This window comes from Camelus dromedarius, chromosome 8 (assembly GCF_036321535.1).
Source record: "Camelus dromedarius isolate mCamDro1 chromosome 8, mCamDro1.pat, whole genome shotgun sequence".
Classification (NCBI taxonomy): Eukaryota; Metazoa; Chordata; class Mammalia; order Artiodactyla; family Camelidae; genus Camelus; species Camelus dromedarius.
Window position 1 is genome coordinate 61,682,356 of NC_087443.1, and position 20,708 is coordinate 61,703,063.

Genomic DNA, 20,708 nt, shown 5'->3' on the forward strand with positions numbered 1-20,708 from the left:
TCACACCTTCTCTTTCTGATCTGAGGCCTCGCCCAGCAGCCTGGGGCTTGGTAGTGGGTTTACTGCATCTGCCTTTAGTTTTTTTCCTTGGTAATTCCCTTCTCTCTGGTGGCCTTTGGGAGGCTCTGAATGGTGAGAGAAGCCAGGGCTTGGCAGGCTTTTTTTGATCTTGGTTTTCTTGGCTAAGCACAGAATATCTTAAGGCTAAAGGTTCCATTATCATCTCTTCATAACTCTGTTAATATCCTGCTGTGTGGGCTCCAGGGGGAAGGATGCTTCCAGCCCCTACTTTTCAGTGTCTAGTCCTTTCCTCTGGGGAGTCTTGGGGTGATTTTTCTGAGACACCCTCCTCACACATCTCTATGGCTTGCTTTCTTTGTAAAGTCCCACTCAGTTTAATTTTCTAGATGAGGATCCGCCACAGTGGAAGTGTGGAGTCGCTGCAGCACAGAGTTGGGGGAGGAATCATGGTGTGATGGAGTCTTTCTCAAAGTGGGGTCCTCTGATAGGCACAGCAGGACATCTGGACCCTCCCCAGGATCCACCAGGTCAAACATGCTGGGGTGGTACCAGGGAATCTGCACTCCAGTGACTGTTAGTCTCCAGCTTTGTTCATAGACTGAGAAGAACAGGGTTCTGGGTCCTTGGTCAAGGCCGCACATTGTTAACTTGAGTCACTTCCTCTCTGTCTGTCTCAGTTTCCTCATCTATAAAATGAGAGTACTAGTCTAGATTAATACCATCCCCTTCTGAAGACTACGATTTACTGCTAAAACACCATTATCTTTCATTGACTCAAGACTGATGATTTTTAGTAACCTTTGACAGGCTGAGCCTGTCTGTTGGGGAGACAGAAGTTCAAAACATGAACCCCACCTTAAGTTGTTCGGAATCATAGGACATCCAGAAGCTATTGAGATAGTGCTTAACTAAGTGGCAGATGATTTAAATCGGTTTTAAGTGCAATGGGACTTCAGAAGAGAGAGGACTTTGATGGCTGGGACAATGCTGGAAGCTGCCTGAAGAAGGCGGACCCTGAGCTGTTTCTTGAACAAAGTCAGGGACGTTCAAGAAATCATAGAAGGACTGTGCACAAGTAATGATACAATGATACAGAATGAAAGAAAGCAGAGATGTGAGAATGGGTTTGGCTTATTTGCGGCCCCTTGGAAACTTAGATTGCTAAAGCAGAGGGCAGTTTTTTGAGAACTGTGGAAGAGTGGTTGGAGGAAAGGATGTGGTCAGATTGTGGGCTGCCTTATGTATCAGGTAAGGAGTCTGGATTTCACCCTTAGGCAGTGGGAGCCCGTGAAGATTTCTAACCAAGAAAGTGCGTGAATTAAGAGGCAAAATTGAAACAATCTACCACAAGGGCAGAAATAATATTCATGGAAGTGTGAAAGGATGTATTTGTCTGGATCCTTCAAGAAGCAGACACTAAGATGAGATTAGATACACAAGAAACATATTAAGGACAGAGAAGATGGAGGGAGGGAAGGAAAGTGGTCCAAGATTTGGGTAAGGAGGCTGATAGAATAGAAACGGCTCTGGGTTCATAGAAAGATTTTCCAGGCTCATTTGTTTGTTAGATGCTCTATTAATTACATGAACTCTGACCCCTGACATCACTTTCTTCTCTCTTTGTGGGCTTTGCAATTTTTGGAGGTTGTTCAATGTACCTGAAGGCTTGATGTTGGGAGACAGTGAAGTAGCCTGACTTGCTCCTGCAGACTCTAGATGGGTGTTCTGACCTGTTTTCTAGAAGAGCATAGCTTTGAGTTTGTTTGTCCAGAATTTGGGATGGCCCGTGCATAGCCACCCATGTTTTTATATAGTGACTGTGATGATGACTTTGTAGATGAAAGAGGTAAAATGAAGAGAAGTCTGGGGTGTGTATGTGTTAGCATCAATTCAACAAATAGGAGTTATCAGCACATTGCTAGGTCTTCAGTTGGAGAAGGTGTGGATAAGTCCCCTGTCTTCATTAGCCCCTGAATTTAACAAATGAGGAAACTCACAATTAATGGGAGAGGCGTGGACCACTGAGTTACCAGTGAAGAACAATGCTTTGCATAGCATACGTGCTCCTTGGGCTATGCCAATAGGACAGGTACCTTGGCAGATTATTCTACTGTTCTACAAATAGCCTTGTCATTGATGTTCTTGGCTTGGCTGTTTCCGGCCAACCCACCACTGCCTGTCACAGGATACAGTCGGAGAGGAGACCTCCCAGCCCTCCAGTCCTGACCCTGCAGAGAAGCTGAACGTTCCAAACCAACTTTTCCATGGTCTCTCTTTGACCCATAATGGGTCATATCCTTGCCTCTAATTTTTTCGTAGTTTACATAAAAAAAATGGAAATGGTGCTGACCGACCCCATGGGGTGCTGGATGAGAATAAATCTCAAAGTGAGTGTTTTGTCGTCAGTTAAATGCCATAAAAATGTTCAATATAATGGCTGATTATTTTTCTTTAATCTTAAATGGATACCTAGAATGGGAAAGTCCCATCTTGGTAGCAGAAATTCATTATCTCGGAAAGAGTTTAATGGCTGCTGTGCAAATGAACTGGAGGACGTTAAATTGTGGAATGGGAAGGAGCTGAGGAAAGTGAAATGAGTTGTGCATTAAATTTAGATAAACACAATTATGTGTAACTGGATTATCACGCGTGTAGGCAGGCACTGTATATTAGGCACCTGTGTTTTGATTAAAATTGATTCAGGTGCATATGCTTAGAATCCTTGCAGATACAGAGGTGTGCCTAAGCCACCGTCCAGGCGCATGATGGGCAGGCAGGGAAACGTCTGATATCCAAGTCCCCAGCTGGAGAAGTTTAAAGGGTCTGGGACGAGCCTGTCCAACCCAAGATTATTTCAGGAAACTGCTTATCTATTACAGGTAGCTTCAGCTCTCTGACACATACAGCTCCCTTCTGGGTTTCTTAATTTCAACTGGAGTCAGGAAAGTGGTCCTGGAGTCCAGTCTGATGACCCGCTTACTCCATGCTGGGGGCATAGAGGATGCTGGGGACTGGGCTTGCCTGTCATTCAAGTATTTATGGCTCTGAGGCCCCAGTGATGGGAACATAAAATCTCTTTGAATCCCTCTGTGGACAGACAGAATCAGACCCAGTTCTTTCTTACTCTTTTAGGTCCACGTCTGTAAGTCAGAGTCATCTTCAGATCAAAAGCAAGACCATCCTCTGATCTCTTGGTGGCCACACGGGTGAACAGGGCCAGCTGGCCCATGTCTGACCTTGAAGGAGGACAGATGTGGAGAAGTAACTGTTGATAACCCAGTTTATTTCCTGTTGATGTGTTTTATTTCAAATGCAAAGCATTGTCAGGATTAAAATAAATGCTACCAGTTACGGGGAAGCATTAAATTAATAATTTTTCCCCCTTGCTTGATCCTATAATACCCCTCCACTCACAGGATAAATGCTAAGCTCTACTCTGGGTGGTTTGAGATGCACTGTATGTTGTTACACAAACTAAAGTCAGCTTCCTTTTTCCCCCTCCCTTTGTCCCTCTCCTCTGTCCTCCTCCTCGTCCCCCTCTCAGGTTATACTTATCCTGACGAAGCTGTATGACTTCAACCTGGGAAGTGTGACTGAGAGTTCACTTTGGAGGTAAGTGGATTGCAGATTTGTCAACTAGCCACGTGGGTTGGGCGCCCGTGAGGAATGCCAGCTAAGCAGTGGGAGAGCATGTTTTGTAAGGAGCGGAGGATGGTCCTCCTCCTGGGTGCTTTCTTTAATGCCCCAGGTGGCACTGATGGCCTCCATCTGCGAATTTTTTTTTTTTTAGCACTTTGCTTATCTGTCCTGGGGCGGGTTACGTGTTCTCCTTTGCACTGCGATTGCGCCTGCATTCCTGCAGTGGCTCATTCGACTTGGTGAACACGAGTCTGACGAGAGAGATCGGAGCATGCCTGGCACAATGAGGGCCGTGGCTGAGGGAGCCTGCTGCAGGAGGCATGCTGTCCTCGGCGTGAGTCTTGGACCAGGGACCATTTCCTGTCCTTTGTGCCCGTCTGATGCTGTGGTTCTTGAGAAGCCTGTGCTTTACAGGAACAGGCACATGTGGGAATCAGGTCCATGTGATGACTTTGTGGTCCCTGGCGTTTGTGGGCTCCTTCTTCCATAAAATATTAAAATATACTTTTGACAATGACACTGATGTAAATACAAATATATGGATATTGTGTATTAAAAAGTTTTCAGCCTAAAATACTCATTTTTTGGTTTTGACTTTAAGAGAAATGACAGCATTTCCGTGAACTCTAGGCTCTGGGTCTTTATGTTTGCTGGATAAGTCAACCCCCACGGAAGGCTGGGACGGGGACAAGGATGTGGGTGGGTTAAGTCAGAGTTTCTCTGGATAGGGGACACTGTGCGCTCATGCTTCCATATACCTCCTCCCATGCATGCGCGCAGTCACACAGGGCCCCGGCAGGTTTCAGCAGCCACGGTGATTTGGTGCTTTGTGGTCTGTGCTTACTACGTCCCTGGGCCTCAAGAGGGCTATGTATCTGTCCTGTTTGACCTGTTATTTGTAGACATTGGGGAGAACACTGTCACAAAAGGCCATTCAGTTGGCCATGTCATTATCCGAGAGCCCCTCCTGAGGGTCTCCTGGGGCCTTGGAGCTGAGGGGTCTGGGGCGTGAGCAGCTGCATGCTGGCTGCTTCTCCGTCTGACCTGTTTGTTTGCAGAGGACCAGCTAGAGCCTCTCTTGGGGAGGGGAGCAGTTACAGCATCTATTACATGTTTAGGGGTTCATTGCTCATATCACTGATTTGCCCAGGATGTCCAAAACCTAATTTTGCTGCTAAGTGAAAATTGGCAGAGATATAAGTAACCAGGGTGCTTCTCATAGACGAAAGCCTGCCTATTTCTACTCACGTGGGACTTGCAGGGAATGAGAGCCTCAGAAACCATCCCCTCTGGCCCCGTCGCAGTGACACTGTGGTGATCCTTTAAGCCTGACTCCAGTGCTGTCTGCTTGGTACAGATAATGGAACAAGCCAGAAAATCCTGTCCTTACAATGGGAAACAGCTATTCCTGTAGCCCAGGGTTCGGGAAAGGTTTGGTAGTTCTAGGGGTGGGCCAAGCAAAGCCAGAGAGCCGAGGCTGGGTACTTAATGCTAGAGGCCTGTGAGTGATGGAGTGTATGCCCCACAGTCGTTAAAAGCCAGTATGGTGTGTGCCAGAGACAGTAGATGGCCGAGTGTCCCCATGGGCACCCTGATATCCCATTGCCAGGATTTAAATCCCAAACTGTCCAAACTTGTCCACCCAAACAGCTCTGGGCATTTTACCTAACCTCTCTGGATCTCTTTCCCAGGGCTGCCATAATCAAGGACCACAGACCTGCTGGCTTAAACCAGCAGAAATTTACTGTCTCCAGTCTAGAGGCCAGAAGTCTAGGATCAAGGTGTCTTTAGGGCCACCCTCCCTCTGGAGGCTCTAGGGAGAATTCTTCCTTGTGCCTTCTAGCTTCTGGTGTCCGTTGGTGTTCCTTGGGGCTGCATTACTCCAGTCTCTGCCCTCAGCACCTTCTCCTCTGTGTCTGTGTCTTCTCCTCATCTTTCCCTGAGAAGGACACCTGCTAAAAATAAAAGATTCTGGAAATTGGGGGGAAAAAAAAAAAAAGAAGAAGAGACACTTGCCATTGGAGTTAGAGCCCAGCTGGATAATCCAGAATGGTCTCATTTCCAGGTCCTTAATTCCATCTGCAAAGAGACTTTTGCAAATAAGGGCTAATCACAGGTTCTAGGGGTCAGGATGTATTTTAAGGGGGGCTGCCATTCAACCCACTTCACTCCGTTAAGCCTCAGTTTCCCTGGATGTAAACTGGAGAGAGTGCAGGTCTTACCTGTGCTCCAGCCACCCTGTGCTTGCTGTTCCTTGACCCAGTCAACGTCTCCTCCCCAGAGCTCTCATACTCAGCTCCTTACTTGGCCTGAGCTCTCTTCTCCCCAGGGGCGGGGTGCCCCCTCTCTTCCCTCCTCTCTGTTCACCTGATCAGTGAAGCCTTTTCCTTTGGACTTAGCATTCCATCACTCAGCTGCATTTTCCTCCTTAGTACCAATCACCCTCTAGCTGCTAAATATTTACTTATTGATTTATTTATAGTCTACCTACACCCACTAACATCTAAGCTTGTAGAGAGAGAACACTTTTTACGTCTTAATTCAGTGCTGTGTTGTCAGCACCTCGAGTAGCATGTGGCACACAGGAAGTACTTAATATGTTTGCTCGATGAATAAATTAATGGATGGATTGTAAGGATTAAAGGAAATACTAAATGTACAAATGTTAAGGACAGTCACTCGCATGTGGGAAGTGCTCAATTAATTGTAATCATTAATGATCATTCTAATTGTGTGCGTTGTGATAGTTTTCATTTCATTATTGACTTTGTTTATAAGGACCCGCTAATGCAGGGGTCCGTGTGATGGAAATGCGAGGACACCAAAGGGATGTGTTCTGTTATCTAAGCATCAGCATGGATCTTCAGGGGCGATGGCAGCGGACGGGGAGGGGGAAGAGTGATGTTTGATGTTGTTCCTTGTACAGATTGGGGTGAATTGGAACAGCAGTTTCTACCTAGTCAAAGGCATTCTTTTGTAGACAAGATTCTCTGAGCTGGGTGTTGGAATGAGGGTCGGGATGCAATTTGGCAAATGGAAAGTGGAAAAATGTCCCTGCTACAGGGGAGACACCGGGCAAGGCTGGGTATAGGAGAGAAGGGAGCCGGGAAGGAGGCAGGGAGGCCAGCAAGGTGTTGGACCAGGTAAGGAGGATGTGGGGACTCAGCAGTTTCACAGAAGGGGTCAAACTCAGAGCATAGATTGTGGGTAACAGAGTATATATGGTGTGACCTTTCAGGGATTTGAAAAAGCTGGTCATATTAGGGGCTTTCCCTCTGGATAAACGTTATATATGGATGTATTTTTGTGATGTGATTCAGAGAGTTCATAGGTGTGATAAAACTTAGCTTAGAAACTCCTGCCGAGATTTGACTGAGAAAGGGGACTTCTAAACTTTGTGGGAATTTTCCAGCTTGCCAGGGCCTCACAGGGTGTCTTCCACTTTTTATTCTTCCCGACTCACCCCTAGAGATCTGTGCCTCCCGTCCTCTTTTCTATATTGTTAATGATGTATTTTACAGGCAGAGCCTAGAGCACTGCTTCCTTCCTTACTAATACAGTGAGCAGAGAGAAGAAACTAAATTAAACACCCACCCTTTCGTTTCCCTGATTTGGCCCAACATGCTTAACCAAGTTGAAATTGAATTTGGTGATTCTTCTTCAATTTTCTGTACAGCAGAGGAGCCTGGAGCAGCAGCTGTCAGGACAAGATGACGCTCCCTGCCAGGTTACAGTGTGATATAATTATTTGCCTCACTGAATTAATAATTCAGAAGCCATCGACTTCTAAGTAGACAAAAGACTGTTTGAAAGCATTCTATAGTGTGGCAGTGGCATGAACCCTTGTGACAGTCTTTCTGGAACTCCTTGGTGCCTTTATACTGGAGGTGGTCAGAATTTTTTTCTCTCCACCAACACAAGGATGGTTGTGTAACTTGGTCATTTAGCACATCCGTCTGTTGGCATCCTTTAGTCAAAGGACATTTTACATATAGGATGACAAACTTACAGAGTCAATGAGGTTGGGGACTGACTTTTTAAAAAGACCCAGGGCGTTGCTTTCAGGGTGTTTTTATTCCATAGCGTGACAAACCTAGACGTTGCCCATCTGCCAAGAGTAACTCGATTCGATATTTTTTGGGGGATGTCTGGTTTATTCAAATTGTCATTCAGAGTCCCCACCATGGAACTTACTAATGGGACCTGTGGGGCTGAACAGGGCAGGGATGTCTAGATGTCAGAAAATAAGACTGACTCTGTTAGATTTTACAGAAGCCTGACCCAAGGAGGAGAGGTGAGTCAAGGCCAGGAGGCTGAGTGTCAATCGGCTTCCTCCTCCTCAAAGTAATTAAGAGTGAAGCTCTGGAACTGATGGCCTGGGTTCAAGTCCACGCTCCTCCACTTAGCCACTGAGTGACCTTGAACATGCTTCTTTACCTCTCTGTGGCTCCATTTCCTTATCTGTACAATGAGGATTGTCCTTCCACCTACCACATAAAGTTGTTATGAGGTTTCAATGAAATAAAATATGTAGACGGCCTAGAAACGTACCTGACCTCCAGTGCCTGTGCATAAAAAATGCCCAAGGAGAGTCAGTCGTCACCATGTAATCCTCCAGCAATGGAGCTGCTTCTCTATGCAGGTTATTTCACCCAAGCTCTCCTGTTCTGTCCTTTACAAGAAACTGGAGGGTCACCAGCCCTGACTCACAGATGAAAGCGTCGACCATTACAGCGATTAAACAACTTGCCCCAGATCATAGGGGTACTAAGTAGGGGGTCCAGGTCCACCTGACACCTGTCTGTGTTCATTCTATCCTGTGTGCTGGGTCTGATGCTGTCATGAGAGTGGATTTTTTAACTCCTGCAGGATAAGAGATCCTTCTTATGGGTGGGAGAATGGGGTGACATGGAAAGTGGGAGGAGAAAACCCCACAGTGGAAAGACTGCTATAGGGTGGTTGGCCTGGGATTTCAACCTCTAGGCTAAAATATTCTTTCTGAGATTGAGTCCAGTGCTGTCCTATTAGAAAGGTACGTGAGCCACGTAATTTTCCAGCAGCCAGTAATGCGAGAAGAAACAGTTGAGATCAATTTTATTAATACATTTTCTTTAATCTAGTTGTATAGAACTATTATTTCAATGTCTAATCAATAAAAATTATTAATGAGCTATTTTGCATTTTTTTTTTGTAGTAAGTCTCTAAAATCCAATGTATATTTTACACTTAAGGTCATTTCTCCATTTGGACCAGCCACACTTTGAGTGCTCAGTAGCTCCATATGCCTACTGGATGCCATACTGCCCCGTGAAAGTCTGGTACTCTCTTTTTCAAATATTATCAGTTCATTTTGGGGGTAGCTTTTTTCCCCCTAGAAATGCATATCTGTTTTACCAAAGGACAAAAGATAAAAATTTTTACTTTTTACTTTCATAGCCACCTGTTCTGGAGGGAAATTATTTTATGATGTTATGATACTTGGAATATGTGCAGAGTAAAGGGCTGACCTGGTCCATATCAAAACTCTGATAACCTAGAATGAAAGGAGGTCTATACAAATATGTCCACAGAAGTAGAAGGAGCCACCAGAACTGTTAGGTCTTTGAACTGTGGTTCTTGGTAATTCTGAAATAATCATGGCTGTTGACCTTAGAGTTAAAGAGTCTTAGGGCTAGAAAGGATCATAGCAAACATTCTCTCTTTTTTTATATTGAAGTATAGTTGATTTACAATGTTGTGTTAGTTTCAGGTGTATAGCACAGTGATTCAGATATATGTGTGTGTGTGTGTGTGTGTGTATGCACACACACACACACACACACACACATATACGCTTACCTTCTTTTTCAGATTCTTTTCTATTATAGGTTATTACAAGATATTGAATATAGTTCCCTGGCTATACAGTAGGTCCTTGTCAATTATCTGTTTTATATATAGTAGTGTGTATATATTATTTACAAATTTCTAGTTTATCCCTCCCCCTCTTTCCTCTTTGGTAACCATAGTTTGTTTTCTGTGTCTGTGAGTCTATTTCTGGTTTGTAAGTAAGTTCATTGGTATCATCTTTTTTAGATTCCATGTATGTGATGTCACAATATTTGTCTTTCTCTGACTTACTTCACTTAGTATGACAATCTTTAGGTCCATCCATGTTGCTGCAAATAGTGTTATTTCATTCTTTTATATGGCTGAGTATTATTCCATTGTATAAATATACACAGCTTCTTTATCCAGTCATCTGTTGATGGATATTTAGGTTGCATCCACATCTTGGTTGTTGTAAATAGTGCTGCTGTGAACATTGGGGTGCATGTATCTTCCCAAATTAGAGTTTTCACCACATATATGCCCAGGAGTGGGATTGCTGGATCACATGGTAAGTCTATTTTTAGCTTTTTATGGATCTCTATGCTGTTCTCCACAGTGGCTCTAGCAGTTTGCATTCCTACCAACAGCGTAGGAGGGTTCCCTTTTCTCCACACCCTCTCCAGCATTTCTCGTGTGTGGACTTTTAGATTATGCCCTTTCTGACTGGTGTGAGGTGGGCAAACATTTTCTTTGAACCACAGAACCTTATTTTTCCAGGGATAAGGATGTGAGTTCAGGGGGAGGAAGACACTTTCCCAGAGTTTCCTGGGTCAGAAGTCTGAGATTAGGAGTTCTCCCAGCTCCTGATCTCCTTCCATAAACTCATATGTCCCCTGCATGGAAACTCACATGTCCCCTACATTGAAACTCACATGTCATCCCCTAAATGGAAGCCCTGGGCTGGATAGAGGCACCCTCTTCATGTGTTTTCCATTCCCAACTGGAAATAGGCCGTTGTTATATGGTGTGCCGGCATTGCAGACTCAATGGCAGGGTCATGCTCCCCCTCATCTGTGTGGCAGTGCCATGTGGCCCATGCTTTGCTGCCATCTTCATGCCCATCTGCACACATGGGTGTGTGTATCTCTGCCTCATTTAGTGGCAGTCATGGTCCTTGATTTGAGAGCAAGTGTGATACTCTTTTTTGGAAGTGGAACCTATGTAAAGACCAGTGAATCCACTGTCTGAGGTTCTTGAGTCTTGAGTTTTGAACAGAAGTCACAGTGGGGATTTATGTTTCCGACTGGCAGATCACTTCTTGGGTTCAGTTCTAAATGTCTTAAATATTAACACTTGAACTGATAAACAAACACATTGCCCTCCCCTCAAAAAATTGTTAAGGTCCTGTTTTCTGGAGGTAGAGATGCTAGCAGGCAATCTTCCAGCTTCCATCTGTCCATCCCAAGTGCTGGTCTCCAGCCAAGGTCCCTGAATGGTCAGTTTCTGATCAGGTGTGAGGTCACAGGAACTCTCCTCTGGAATTTCTATCGGATGAGGGGTCCTCACAGAGCACAACGAATCTGCAGCTGTCTAGGCATGAGAGGAACCAGGAATCCTTTGCAATGGATGGTCCCCCTGCAATGCTACTGCACCTCATTCCCACTCTCCATTTCACCCACCTCGGCCCAGCAGTGTGGGAGACCTGCTCTTGGAAAAGCGAGGAGGCTTCTCAGCCATTCCACCTGTGTGCCTGGCCTCAAGGCCTGCAGAGCAAGCGGGCTTCAGATCGAGGGCTTCCTGGTGGGGGTGTTTAGGTGTCCACTTCCTGGGCACAACCTCCCAGATGTCTTCCCTGACCCTCCTCCCTGCATTGGGTGCCGCTCCTCTGCTTACCACCAGTGTCACATCCTGACACTGTGTTGATGATTTGTTCCCAGCCAGGGACCTTCTTGAGGCCCAGGATCATGTACTTTTCTTATTTCTGGATCTACAATGCCTGGGACGTGGGCTGCACTAAATAAAGGCTAGGAGAACTGAACCGAAGTTCCAGCAGCCCCAAACCCAGCCCAGCCCCAGCCCCGCCTGGCCCTGTTGCTTCCCTTGTATTGAGCTGTCTTATCCCCCTGCCACTGGGGAATCCTGCGCCTCTTCATCTGGTTTGCAAGCTGTTGTCTGGGCCATTTATTTCCTCCTCTAATTGTTCTGTCAGTGACCTTTCTAGGGGATGCTGGTTTTTTAATTTTTTTTATTTAATAGAAAGTGGAGACCTTTTGGATTTATTAATTTTTTGTTTGCCAAGAAAACCCTGATAATAACTGCTAAGACTTCCCAGAAGTTATTAGTTTACAAATTTTAATGACACTCATGATTTATGTATGTGCTTCCCTCCCTCTGCAGCTGTTCATCCCAATTCCTTGGTGGAATTCCTGCTGAATCTGAGTGAATTAATGGAAACAAAACTGCAGATTGGAATGACATTTTTCTTTTTGCTAGGCTGTTAATTAAAAGCTTTCCATCCTGTTCGCCGGGCTCTTCATATGCAAGGTCCCGATGGCTGGACTGATACAGGCTGGGAAATCCTCCCGCCAGAGCTGGGGCTGCCTTTTGTTTGCTTTTGGTGGTACTAAATCTGGTGAAAACTCCTGAATGGGTCACAGAGCATTCAGTTGAACAGATAATTAATTGAGCATCCGTTATGTAAGCAGGCCTGTGCTCATTGCTGGGAGATGCAGAATAAGTATGCCATGATTGCTGTCCTCGAGGAATGTTCAGTTTGGTTGTAAGATAAGATTAATGCACGTAGGACGCAGCATCAGGCATGTGCAACACACACGCGTATATGCAAAACACACTGCATTCTGTGGTACGTGGCCCTGCTGTAGAAATACTTATATTTTTATTATTATTATACCTCATTCCATGAGGGTGAAAAGCAATTCTAGGAATGAACTAGAGAAATGATCAATGTGGCTCATATATTTTGTTTTGCTGTTTAACATAAAACACCTTATTTCTCCATTAGGATCTGAAACTTTTAGGAGGAGATACTTTTTCATATACCTGTAGTTCTCATAGTTCTCAGAAACACCTGGTAACAGCGGGGATGGAGTATGGGTAGTGCTTAAAGGAGTGGGTTCTGAATTCAGGTTGCCTGGGTGCGAATCCCAGATCTGCTTGCTAGCTGTACAACCTTAAGCAACGTTTTAATTTCTCTAAGCCTCAGTTTACTTACCTGTGTAGTGGGATGATAATAAGACCTATCCCAGTGGAAGCTTCATGAGGAGTCAGTGAAAGAATGCGTAGAATGCAAAATGCCTACAATCTAGTTAGTACTTAATGTAATAATTATTGTTTGTTCATAGGCCCATATCCTCCTAGCCCTGCAGCTTGTCAGGCTCCAGGGGACAGCTGTTGCCCATATCTTTAGGAGGTGGGGTGCAGAACACACCTAGAATCCTAAGAACATGATGCCTGGAAATGATACATTTCTGTTGAGAGAATGAATGTTCTGTAGTCTTCTCCTTTACTCACTTGCGCTTGATAAAAGGGAAAGGTTAATATATTACTTGGTTTTCCTACATCAGCTGCTGCTGCTGCGGCTGATTTTGTGTGTAGGATGCAAAGCACAATCTGATTTAAGTTCCCCTAATGGTGTTGGGTTAACTCGTCTGTTGCTGGTTATTTTCTTTTTAATGCAACTACTGGGGGATGCAAGCCCTTTGAAGAGCTTTGTTACCCAAGGAATTAACATGGAAGGCAGGGTGGGGTCATCCATGTGTCACAAACTTGGTGTATCCTCAGAATTACTTGTGGAATGTGTTAAAAAAAAAAATCTAGATTCCTGGCTCCTACCCAAGATGTTCCAATTTAGTGAGACTGGTTGTTACTCAGGATATATACTTTAAAAAATTCCCTGGTTGGTTCTGATTTTCAGGTAGTTGGGGACCACTGAGCTCAGAGGAAGCTAGGCTCCCCTCAGTTACTGATTAACTGGATTTCTCATGCTATCCTTCTGTTTGCTCATCAATAAAAGTATTAAATGAAATGATCTCTCAAGTCCAAGTCCAAGTCCACAGACTCTACCAATCTGGGAAGTCAAACAGGAAACACACACAGGATTTATGATGCCCAGCAGATAACTTCTATGAGCTAACGGCCCGCTGGTGAGCACAGCCACCCTCCTTAAATATCCGGTGGTGCCAGCCACATGCATCTCTCACGGATGGAGAGCAGCTAATTGGCAGGTATTAGCCAGAACACCTGTCCTGACTACTTAATTTAAATTCATTAAATAGAGAGCATCATTTAATCTATGAAACTCTGTTTCCCCCAAAAAATATAGAGAGAAGAGTTTTCCCTAAATATCGAGACCTCTTTTACTTTGCTTGAGAATAGAGAAGTGCAGCTCTGGAGAAGCACATCTGGATTGCAGATTTCATATTTTCCTAGTTATGATGGGGAAGAGGTTTCTTTTCATGGCCTAGTCTTTTTTCTTCCACTAGGAAGGACCCTGACATGTATAAATCTTGACTTTGTCCAGTGTCTGAGAGAATGTGACCCTTTTGTATGGATGGTGTCTGTTGATTGTTATTTTATGTTATTTTTCCCTTCCCCCAAATGCAGTGCCATTTTATCAGCATCATAAATAACCCCACTGTTTGGAGAAGGGGCGTGGAATTCTGCTCACCCCCTTCTCCAGCCTGAGCTCCCTCTCATTTTCTCAGCAGTAGATTCATTAGCCTTCTAATGAAGTTAATAAGCAAACAGGAGCAGACAGTTCCTTCTAAAATAACATTTATAAATGGATGCACTTCCCGACTCTCTAAGAGAAGCTCTAATTTATTTCCCTGCCAGATGTCCACATGCGTAAAACTGATAGGTGGGTCCTTGGAATGTGGTTTGAAGCCAAAAAAAAAAAAAAAGAGGAAAAATTTCAATTCACACGGAGCCTATCTATTTCCAAATTTATAGAAGAGTGGATTTTTCATACCCCGTTCCTGCTTACATATGTAATGACTATGAAGATGAGATAGTCAAGCTTTTATAGTTACTTTCTCATCTTTTGGTGGCCAATTACTTTATTGGACATAGACTGTAAATGTCATTAGGAGGCTTCTGGCAGCTTCTCCACAAATACCATTGCTGTAGACTTTACTTGGGGAGCAATAAACTGGTAAAAAAAGACCTCTTCTTTCCGTTACGTTTCTGTGAGTTGTTTTTTGTTTGTTTTTTTTTTTCAGAAACACTGAACTTACAAAGGAAGCATTTCACAGCTTACTGCTGCTTCCAAATTGTTTGTGCCCAAGTTAAAGCTAAAGTGAAGTCTTAAAATGCAATACATAGCATTTGTCTTTTGAAAGATTTTCCTTTCAAGGGTACTAATCTCTTAAGCTGGTATATTTGTAGTCATTGCCACATGAACTCATGGCCTGTCTCATATTTCTGGGAAGAATGTGAGGCCTGTATAATTAAACATTCTATTTTACAGATGGATAAAATAAGGTCTTGAATGGGTTGGTGGTCAGTGAGTTCAGATCTGGTGCCCAGCTCCAGGTCTACCAGATCTCAGCAGGCCCATGCTCTTGCTGTTAAATTAAGTCACTCCTTCCTGGCTTTTCCAGCTCTGCAGCCACTCACATTTCATTAGAGACCTATTTGGGGACTAGGAATGGGTTTCCTTGGATATTTGTCTAAGTGATTTTCAATTCTGGGGGATCATGAGAATCACCAGGGAAATATATGAAAAGCCAGTTTCCTGGGCCTTATTCCAAACTGACTGAATCAATTTCTGGGATCAAGATCTAGGAATTTATGGTTTTAAAGAATTCCCCGCTTGATTTTGATATAACCACTGACCTAAGAGGCTTCATGGCCATTTTTATTCTGAAAGGCCCATGAAAACTTATTTTGGGGAACCTTCCCCCCAGCATAGCGCCATGCCCTCTTACCCGTTTTCCTTACGGCTGACTCAGAATGACAAGCACAATCGTTCATGCAAAAATACATAGTTGCACCCTCCTCTTTATAAATGACAACCATAAAGGTTAGTAACTGGAATGAGCTTTGGCTCGTGCTAATTAGCTCACATTCTGTCAGCATCAGGCTTGTTTAATTGGGCAATTAACATTGATTTCAGAGAGTGGTGCTACAGGAGAATGGTCGTAAGGTCCTGCCCTCCATGGAGTTGTGTTGCGATAACCCATAGGGGTGAGTTGGCAGCTGGAAATCTAGGCTCCCTGGGGATCAGAGAGCACAACAAATGGGGAATGGGTTTCAGGTGACTTTGGAAAGCTTTCTATTCATAAGTTTTGGTGGCAAGGGACAGAAATCATCACTTACTTAAGCAACGTATTGGATTTGTTGGAAGGATAATGCTATGGCTCAACATTTGGAGGGAGAGAGAACAACAAAACCTCAGGAATAACAAAATCCTAAGCATCTCCAGGGACCGTGGATTGTCATGCTGTACTCTACATTTCCAGGGAGCAGGACAACTGGATGTCACAGCTCTGCTCTCTGGTGTGCTGTCATCATATGACAACAACCTTCCCTGTGGTTTCAATTCCTGAGAGAAGGAATTGAAGAGACCACTTGAGTTAAGTAGTCAAAACATTAAGTGTGTTCAGGGGTGAGAATTTCCTGGCTAGGCTGTCTCCCTTGTCCATTCCTATGCATCGGGAGACTGGGACCACCAGAAAGCTAGGAGGGTTCTGGGAATACCGGACCAATCACCTTCACAGGTATCACATGTTTTCTGAGGTATTCTAATGTAGGGGTGACTTAGACTTAAAATTTGCAAAATGTTAAAGAACATCCCTTCAATTGTACTATTGATTTAAAGATTTTCATTTAAACAAACTTATGGTTACCAGGGGGGAAGGGGGCGGGGAGAGATAAATTTGGAGTTCAGGATTTGCACATATTAACTACTTATTAACTATTGTATATAAAATAGATAAACAACAAGGTCCTATTATATAGCACAGGGAACTATGTTCAATACCTTATAATGACCTACAATGAAAAAGAATATGAAAAGGAATATATATATATATGTGTGTGTGTGTGTGTGTGTGTGTGGGTGTGGGTGTGTGTGGGTGGGTGCATCTGAATCTCTAAGTTGTATACCAGAAATTAGCACAACAATGTAAATTGAGGGATGGGGTATAGCTCAGTGGTAGAGTGTAGGCTTAGCACAGGGTCCTGGATTCAATCCCCATTACCTCCATTAAAAAAAAAATAAAAAAACCAAAAGAAACAATATAAATTGACTATACTTCAATAAAAAAAGACTTTCATTTATTATGTGTTAGGGAATGTGCTAGGAGTTTTATGGATAAACATATCACCTATAACAACCTGGCAAGGATTTGATCCTACATTAGTGATCCTGGGGTTCTGACAGCAAGCCAGTAATGGAGATTAAACTTGACTTCAGGTCTTAAAAAACCATAAAATCCATGCTTGTCTCCCCAGATAGTTTTAAATTGAAGGTTCAGTTATTGAGCACCTTCTCACTGCAGTCCTGGGCACTGCATTTCCACATCTGTTTCCCTGAACTTTAAGCAATGCACCATGGTTCTAACAGAGTCTTCACAAATGATGGTGTTATGATTGGTCAGATATATTCTTTAAAATTCTTATTTTTTGAATACCCCACCATCACCACCTCACCCAGAGATGCAGCTAGAATGCTCTTAATCAACCACAGATACTCATCCATTCCTCTTGTGAAAGGTGGTTTTGATCACACACATTTTTAATTGAAATTTTTGTTGGGATAATTAAAGATTCACAAGAAGTTTTAAGAAAAAATACAGAGAGAACTTGTGTGTACTTTATCCAGTCTCCCCGAATGGTAATTCTTTGCCGAACTATAATATAATATCACAACAAGGGTACTGACACTGATACAATCTACCAACAGATTCCCACAGGTTTAGCTGTTCTCATTTTAGTGAGTGTGTTTGTGTGTGTGTGTGTTTGTGTATGTGTGTGTAGGTTTGTCCATACACTACTGCAGTCCTAGACACTCTCTAGTGTTTCCCTTTCATAATCAAACCCACTTGCCTTTCCCCAAACCCCTAGTTACTAAACCTTGGCAACCACTAACCTGTTCTCCATTTCTAAAATTTTGTTATTTCAAAAATGTTATAAAAGTTGAGTCATACATATGTAATCTTTTCCACGTAGCGTAATTCTCTGGAAACTCATGCAGGTGGTTGTGTGTCGGTGGTTTGTTTCTTTTTATTGATGAGTAGTAATCCATGGTATGGATATACCACAGTTTGTTTAATCTTTTACCTATTGAAGGACGTTTGGGTTGTATTCAGTTTTTGGCTATGCAAATAATGTTGTTATGAATATATGAGTACAGGTTTTTGTGCAAACAGTCTTAATTCCTCCAGGATAAATGCATAAGAGTCTAATTCTTGGGTCACATGGTATGTGTGTGGTAAGTTTTATAAGAAACTGACAAACTTTTTCAGAGAGGCTGTACATTTATATTCCTACCAGAAATGTATAAGCAATTCATTTTTTTAATATCTCAGCATTTGTTGTTGTCACTGTTTGTTGTTGTTGTTGTTTGGGTGTTTTTGGCATTGGTTTCAGTCATTCTAGTCAGTGGGCAGTGATACCTCATTGTGATTTTTATTTGTATTTCATTGTTGTACAATTTTTCATGTGCTTTTTGTCATCTGTATATTCTCTCTGTTGAATGTCTGTTCATGACTTTTGCCTACTTTTTAAAAACCACTTGATGAAGTATGGTTAAAAAGCTGTACATGTTTAACGTATACGATTTGGTAAGTTTGGGAGTTAAGTCTACACTCGTGAAACCACCACCACAATCTATGCCACAAACATATCCGTAACCTCTGAGAGTTTCCTACTACCCTCTTTATTTTTATTTTTTGTGATGAGAATGTTTAACATAAGATCTACCCTGTAAGCAAAATTTTAATTATACAATGTAATACTGTTAGCTATAGATCTATGCTGTAGAGTAGATCAATTAGGACGTAATCATCTTGTGTAACAAACTTCAAACCCTTTGACTAATACTGGTCCATTTCCTCTCCCCACCACCAGCCCTTGACAATCAACAGGCTACTCTCTGTTTCTTCAGGTTTGACCGTTTTAGATTCCTTATGCAAGTAGTACCATGTAGTATTTATCCTTCTGTGTCTGGCTTATTTCACGTAGTATGTAACATCCTCCAGTTTCAGCCATGTTGTTGCAAATGGTAGGGTTTCCATCTTTGTTAAGACTGAATAATATTTCATTGCACAGAGGGTACAAAATTTCATTGTTTTAATCCATTCATTCACTGATGGACATTTATTTATTTATTTTTTAACTTTATTTAAATTGAATTATAGTCATTTTAGAATGTTGTGTCAGATTCCAGTGGAGAGCACAATTTTTCAGTTATACATGAACATACATATATTGATTGTCACATTTTTTTCTCTGTGAGCTATCACAAGATCTTGTATATATTTCCCTGTGCCATACAGTATAATCTTGTTTATCTATCCTGCATATGCCTGATGGACATTTAGGTTGTGTCCATGTCTTGACAATTGTGAATAATGCTGCAATGAATTTGGGAGTACAGATATTTCTTTGAGATCCTGATTTCAATTCCTTTGGATATGTACCCAGAAGTGGTATTTTTGGAAATACGGTAGTTCTATTTTTATTTTTTTGAGGGCCCTTCATACTCTTTTCCACAGTGGCTGTAGCAGTTTACATTCCAACCAACAGTGTGCAAGTGTTCCCTTTTCTCTACATCCTCCCAAGCATTTGTTCTCTCTCTTGTTGTTTTGAGAATAGCCATGCTAACAGGTGTGAGGTGGTAGCTCATTATGGTTTCAATTTGCATTTCCCTGATGATTAGTGTTGTTGAATACCTTTGTATGTGTCTGTTGGTCATTTGTGTATCTTCTTTGGAGAAATGTCTATTCAGTCCCTTTGGCCACTTTTTAGTTGGGCTTTTTTTTTTTTTCCTGTTATAGAGTTCCTTATATATTTTGAATATTAATCCTTTATCATGCTGATATATGATTTGAAAATATTTTCTCCCATTCTGTAGGTTGCCTTTTTATTTTGTTGGTTGTTTCTTCTGCTGTGCAGAAGCTTTATGTCTGATGTAATCCTACTTGTCTATTTCTGCTTTTGTTGCTTGTGCTTTTGGCGCCATATCCAATAAATCATTGCCAAGGCTAATGTCAAGAAATTTTTTCCCTATTATTTTATTTGAAGAGGTTTATAGTGTTTATGATGTTAGGTCTTATGTTTAAGTCTTTAATCCATTTTGAGGTTTTTTTTTTTTTTTTTTGGTGTGTTGTAAGATAAGGGTCCAATTTCATTCTTTGGCATGTGGATATCTAGTTTTCTCAACATCATTTGGTGAGGAGACTATCCTTTCTTCATTGTGTGTTCTTGGCACCTTTGTCAAAGATCAGTTGTCTGTATATGTGTAGGTTTATTTCTAGACTTTCTATTTTATCCCATTGGTTTACATGTCTGTTTTTATGCCAGTACGTATTATTTTGAATACTGTAGCTTTGTAATATATTTTAAAATCAGGAAGTGTGACGCTTCCAACTTTGTACATTTTTGCTCAAAACTGCATTGGCTATTCAGGGTCTTTTATGGTTTCTTATGAACTTTAGAATTGTTTTTTGTTCTAGTTCTGTATAAAATGCCATTGGGGCTTTAATCGGGATTACATTGAATCTGTAGGTCATTTTGAGTAGGATGGACATTTTAACAATATTAATTCTTCAAACTGTGGAGGTGACTGTCATTCCATTTACTGGTGTTTGCTTCAGTTTCTTTCATCAGTGTTTCACATAGTTTTCAGTGTACAGGTCTTCTACCTCCTTGATTAAGTTTATTCCTGCAACTTTTTTGACTTTATTAGTTTTAAAGTAAAAGAAAAATTTAGGGTTTCCTTTTTTTAAATTGAAGAATAGTTGATTTACAATATTATATTATTTTCAGTTATACAACATAGTGACTCAATATTTTTATGGATTATACTCCACTTACAATTTTTGTTACGTGTGTACTTAAGCATTTCGTTTTCCTTGAAGTGATTATAAATGGTGTTGTCTTTTTAATTTCAGTGTCCACTATTTATTTTTAGTGAATAGAAACATAAATGCATTCGTTTTTTGTGTGCTGGTCTTATATCGCATGACCTTGATCAACTCATATTTGTGTTT

General features: G+C 42.2%; 1 protein-coding gene across 1 annotated transcript in view; it reads left to right on the forward strand.

The window, feature by feature from the left end:
* Window positions 1-20,708, forward strand: part of SORCS3 (sortilin related VPS10 domain containing receptor 3) — a 564,832-nt gene that overhangs the window by 177,593 nt on the left and 366,531 nt on the right. The window contains exon 2 of the mRNA XM_010987110.3: window positions 3,566-3,633. Within this exon, the coding sequence (XP_010985412.3) occupies window positions 3,566-3,633 (68 nt within the window). The remainder of the gene's footprint in view (window positions 1-3,565; window positions 3,634-20,708) is intronic.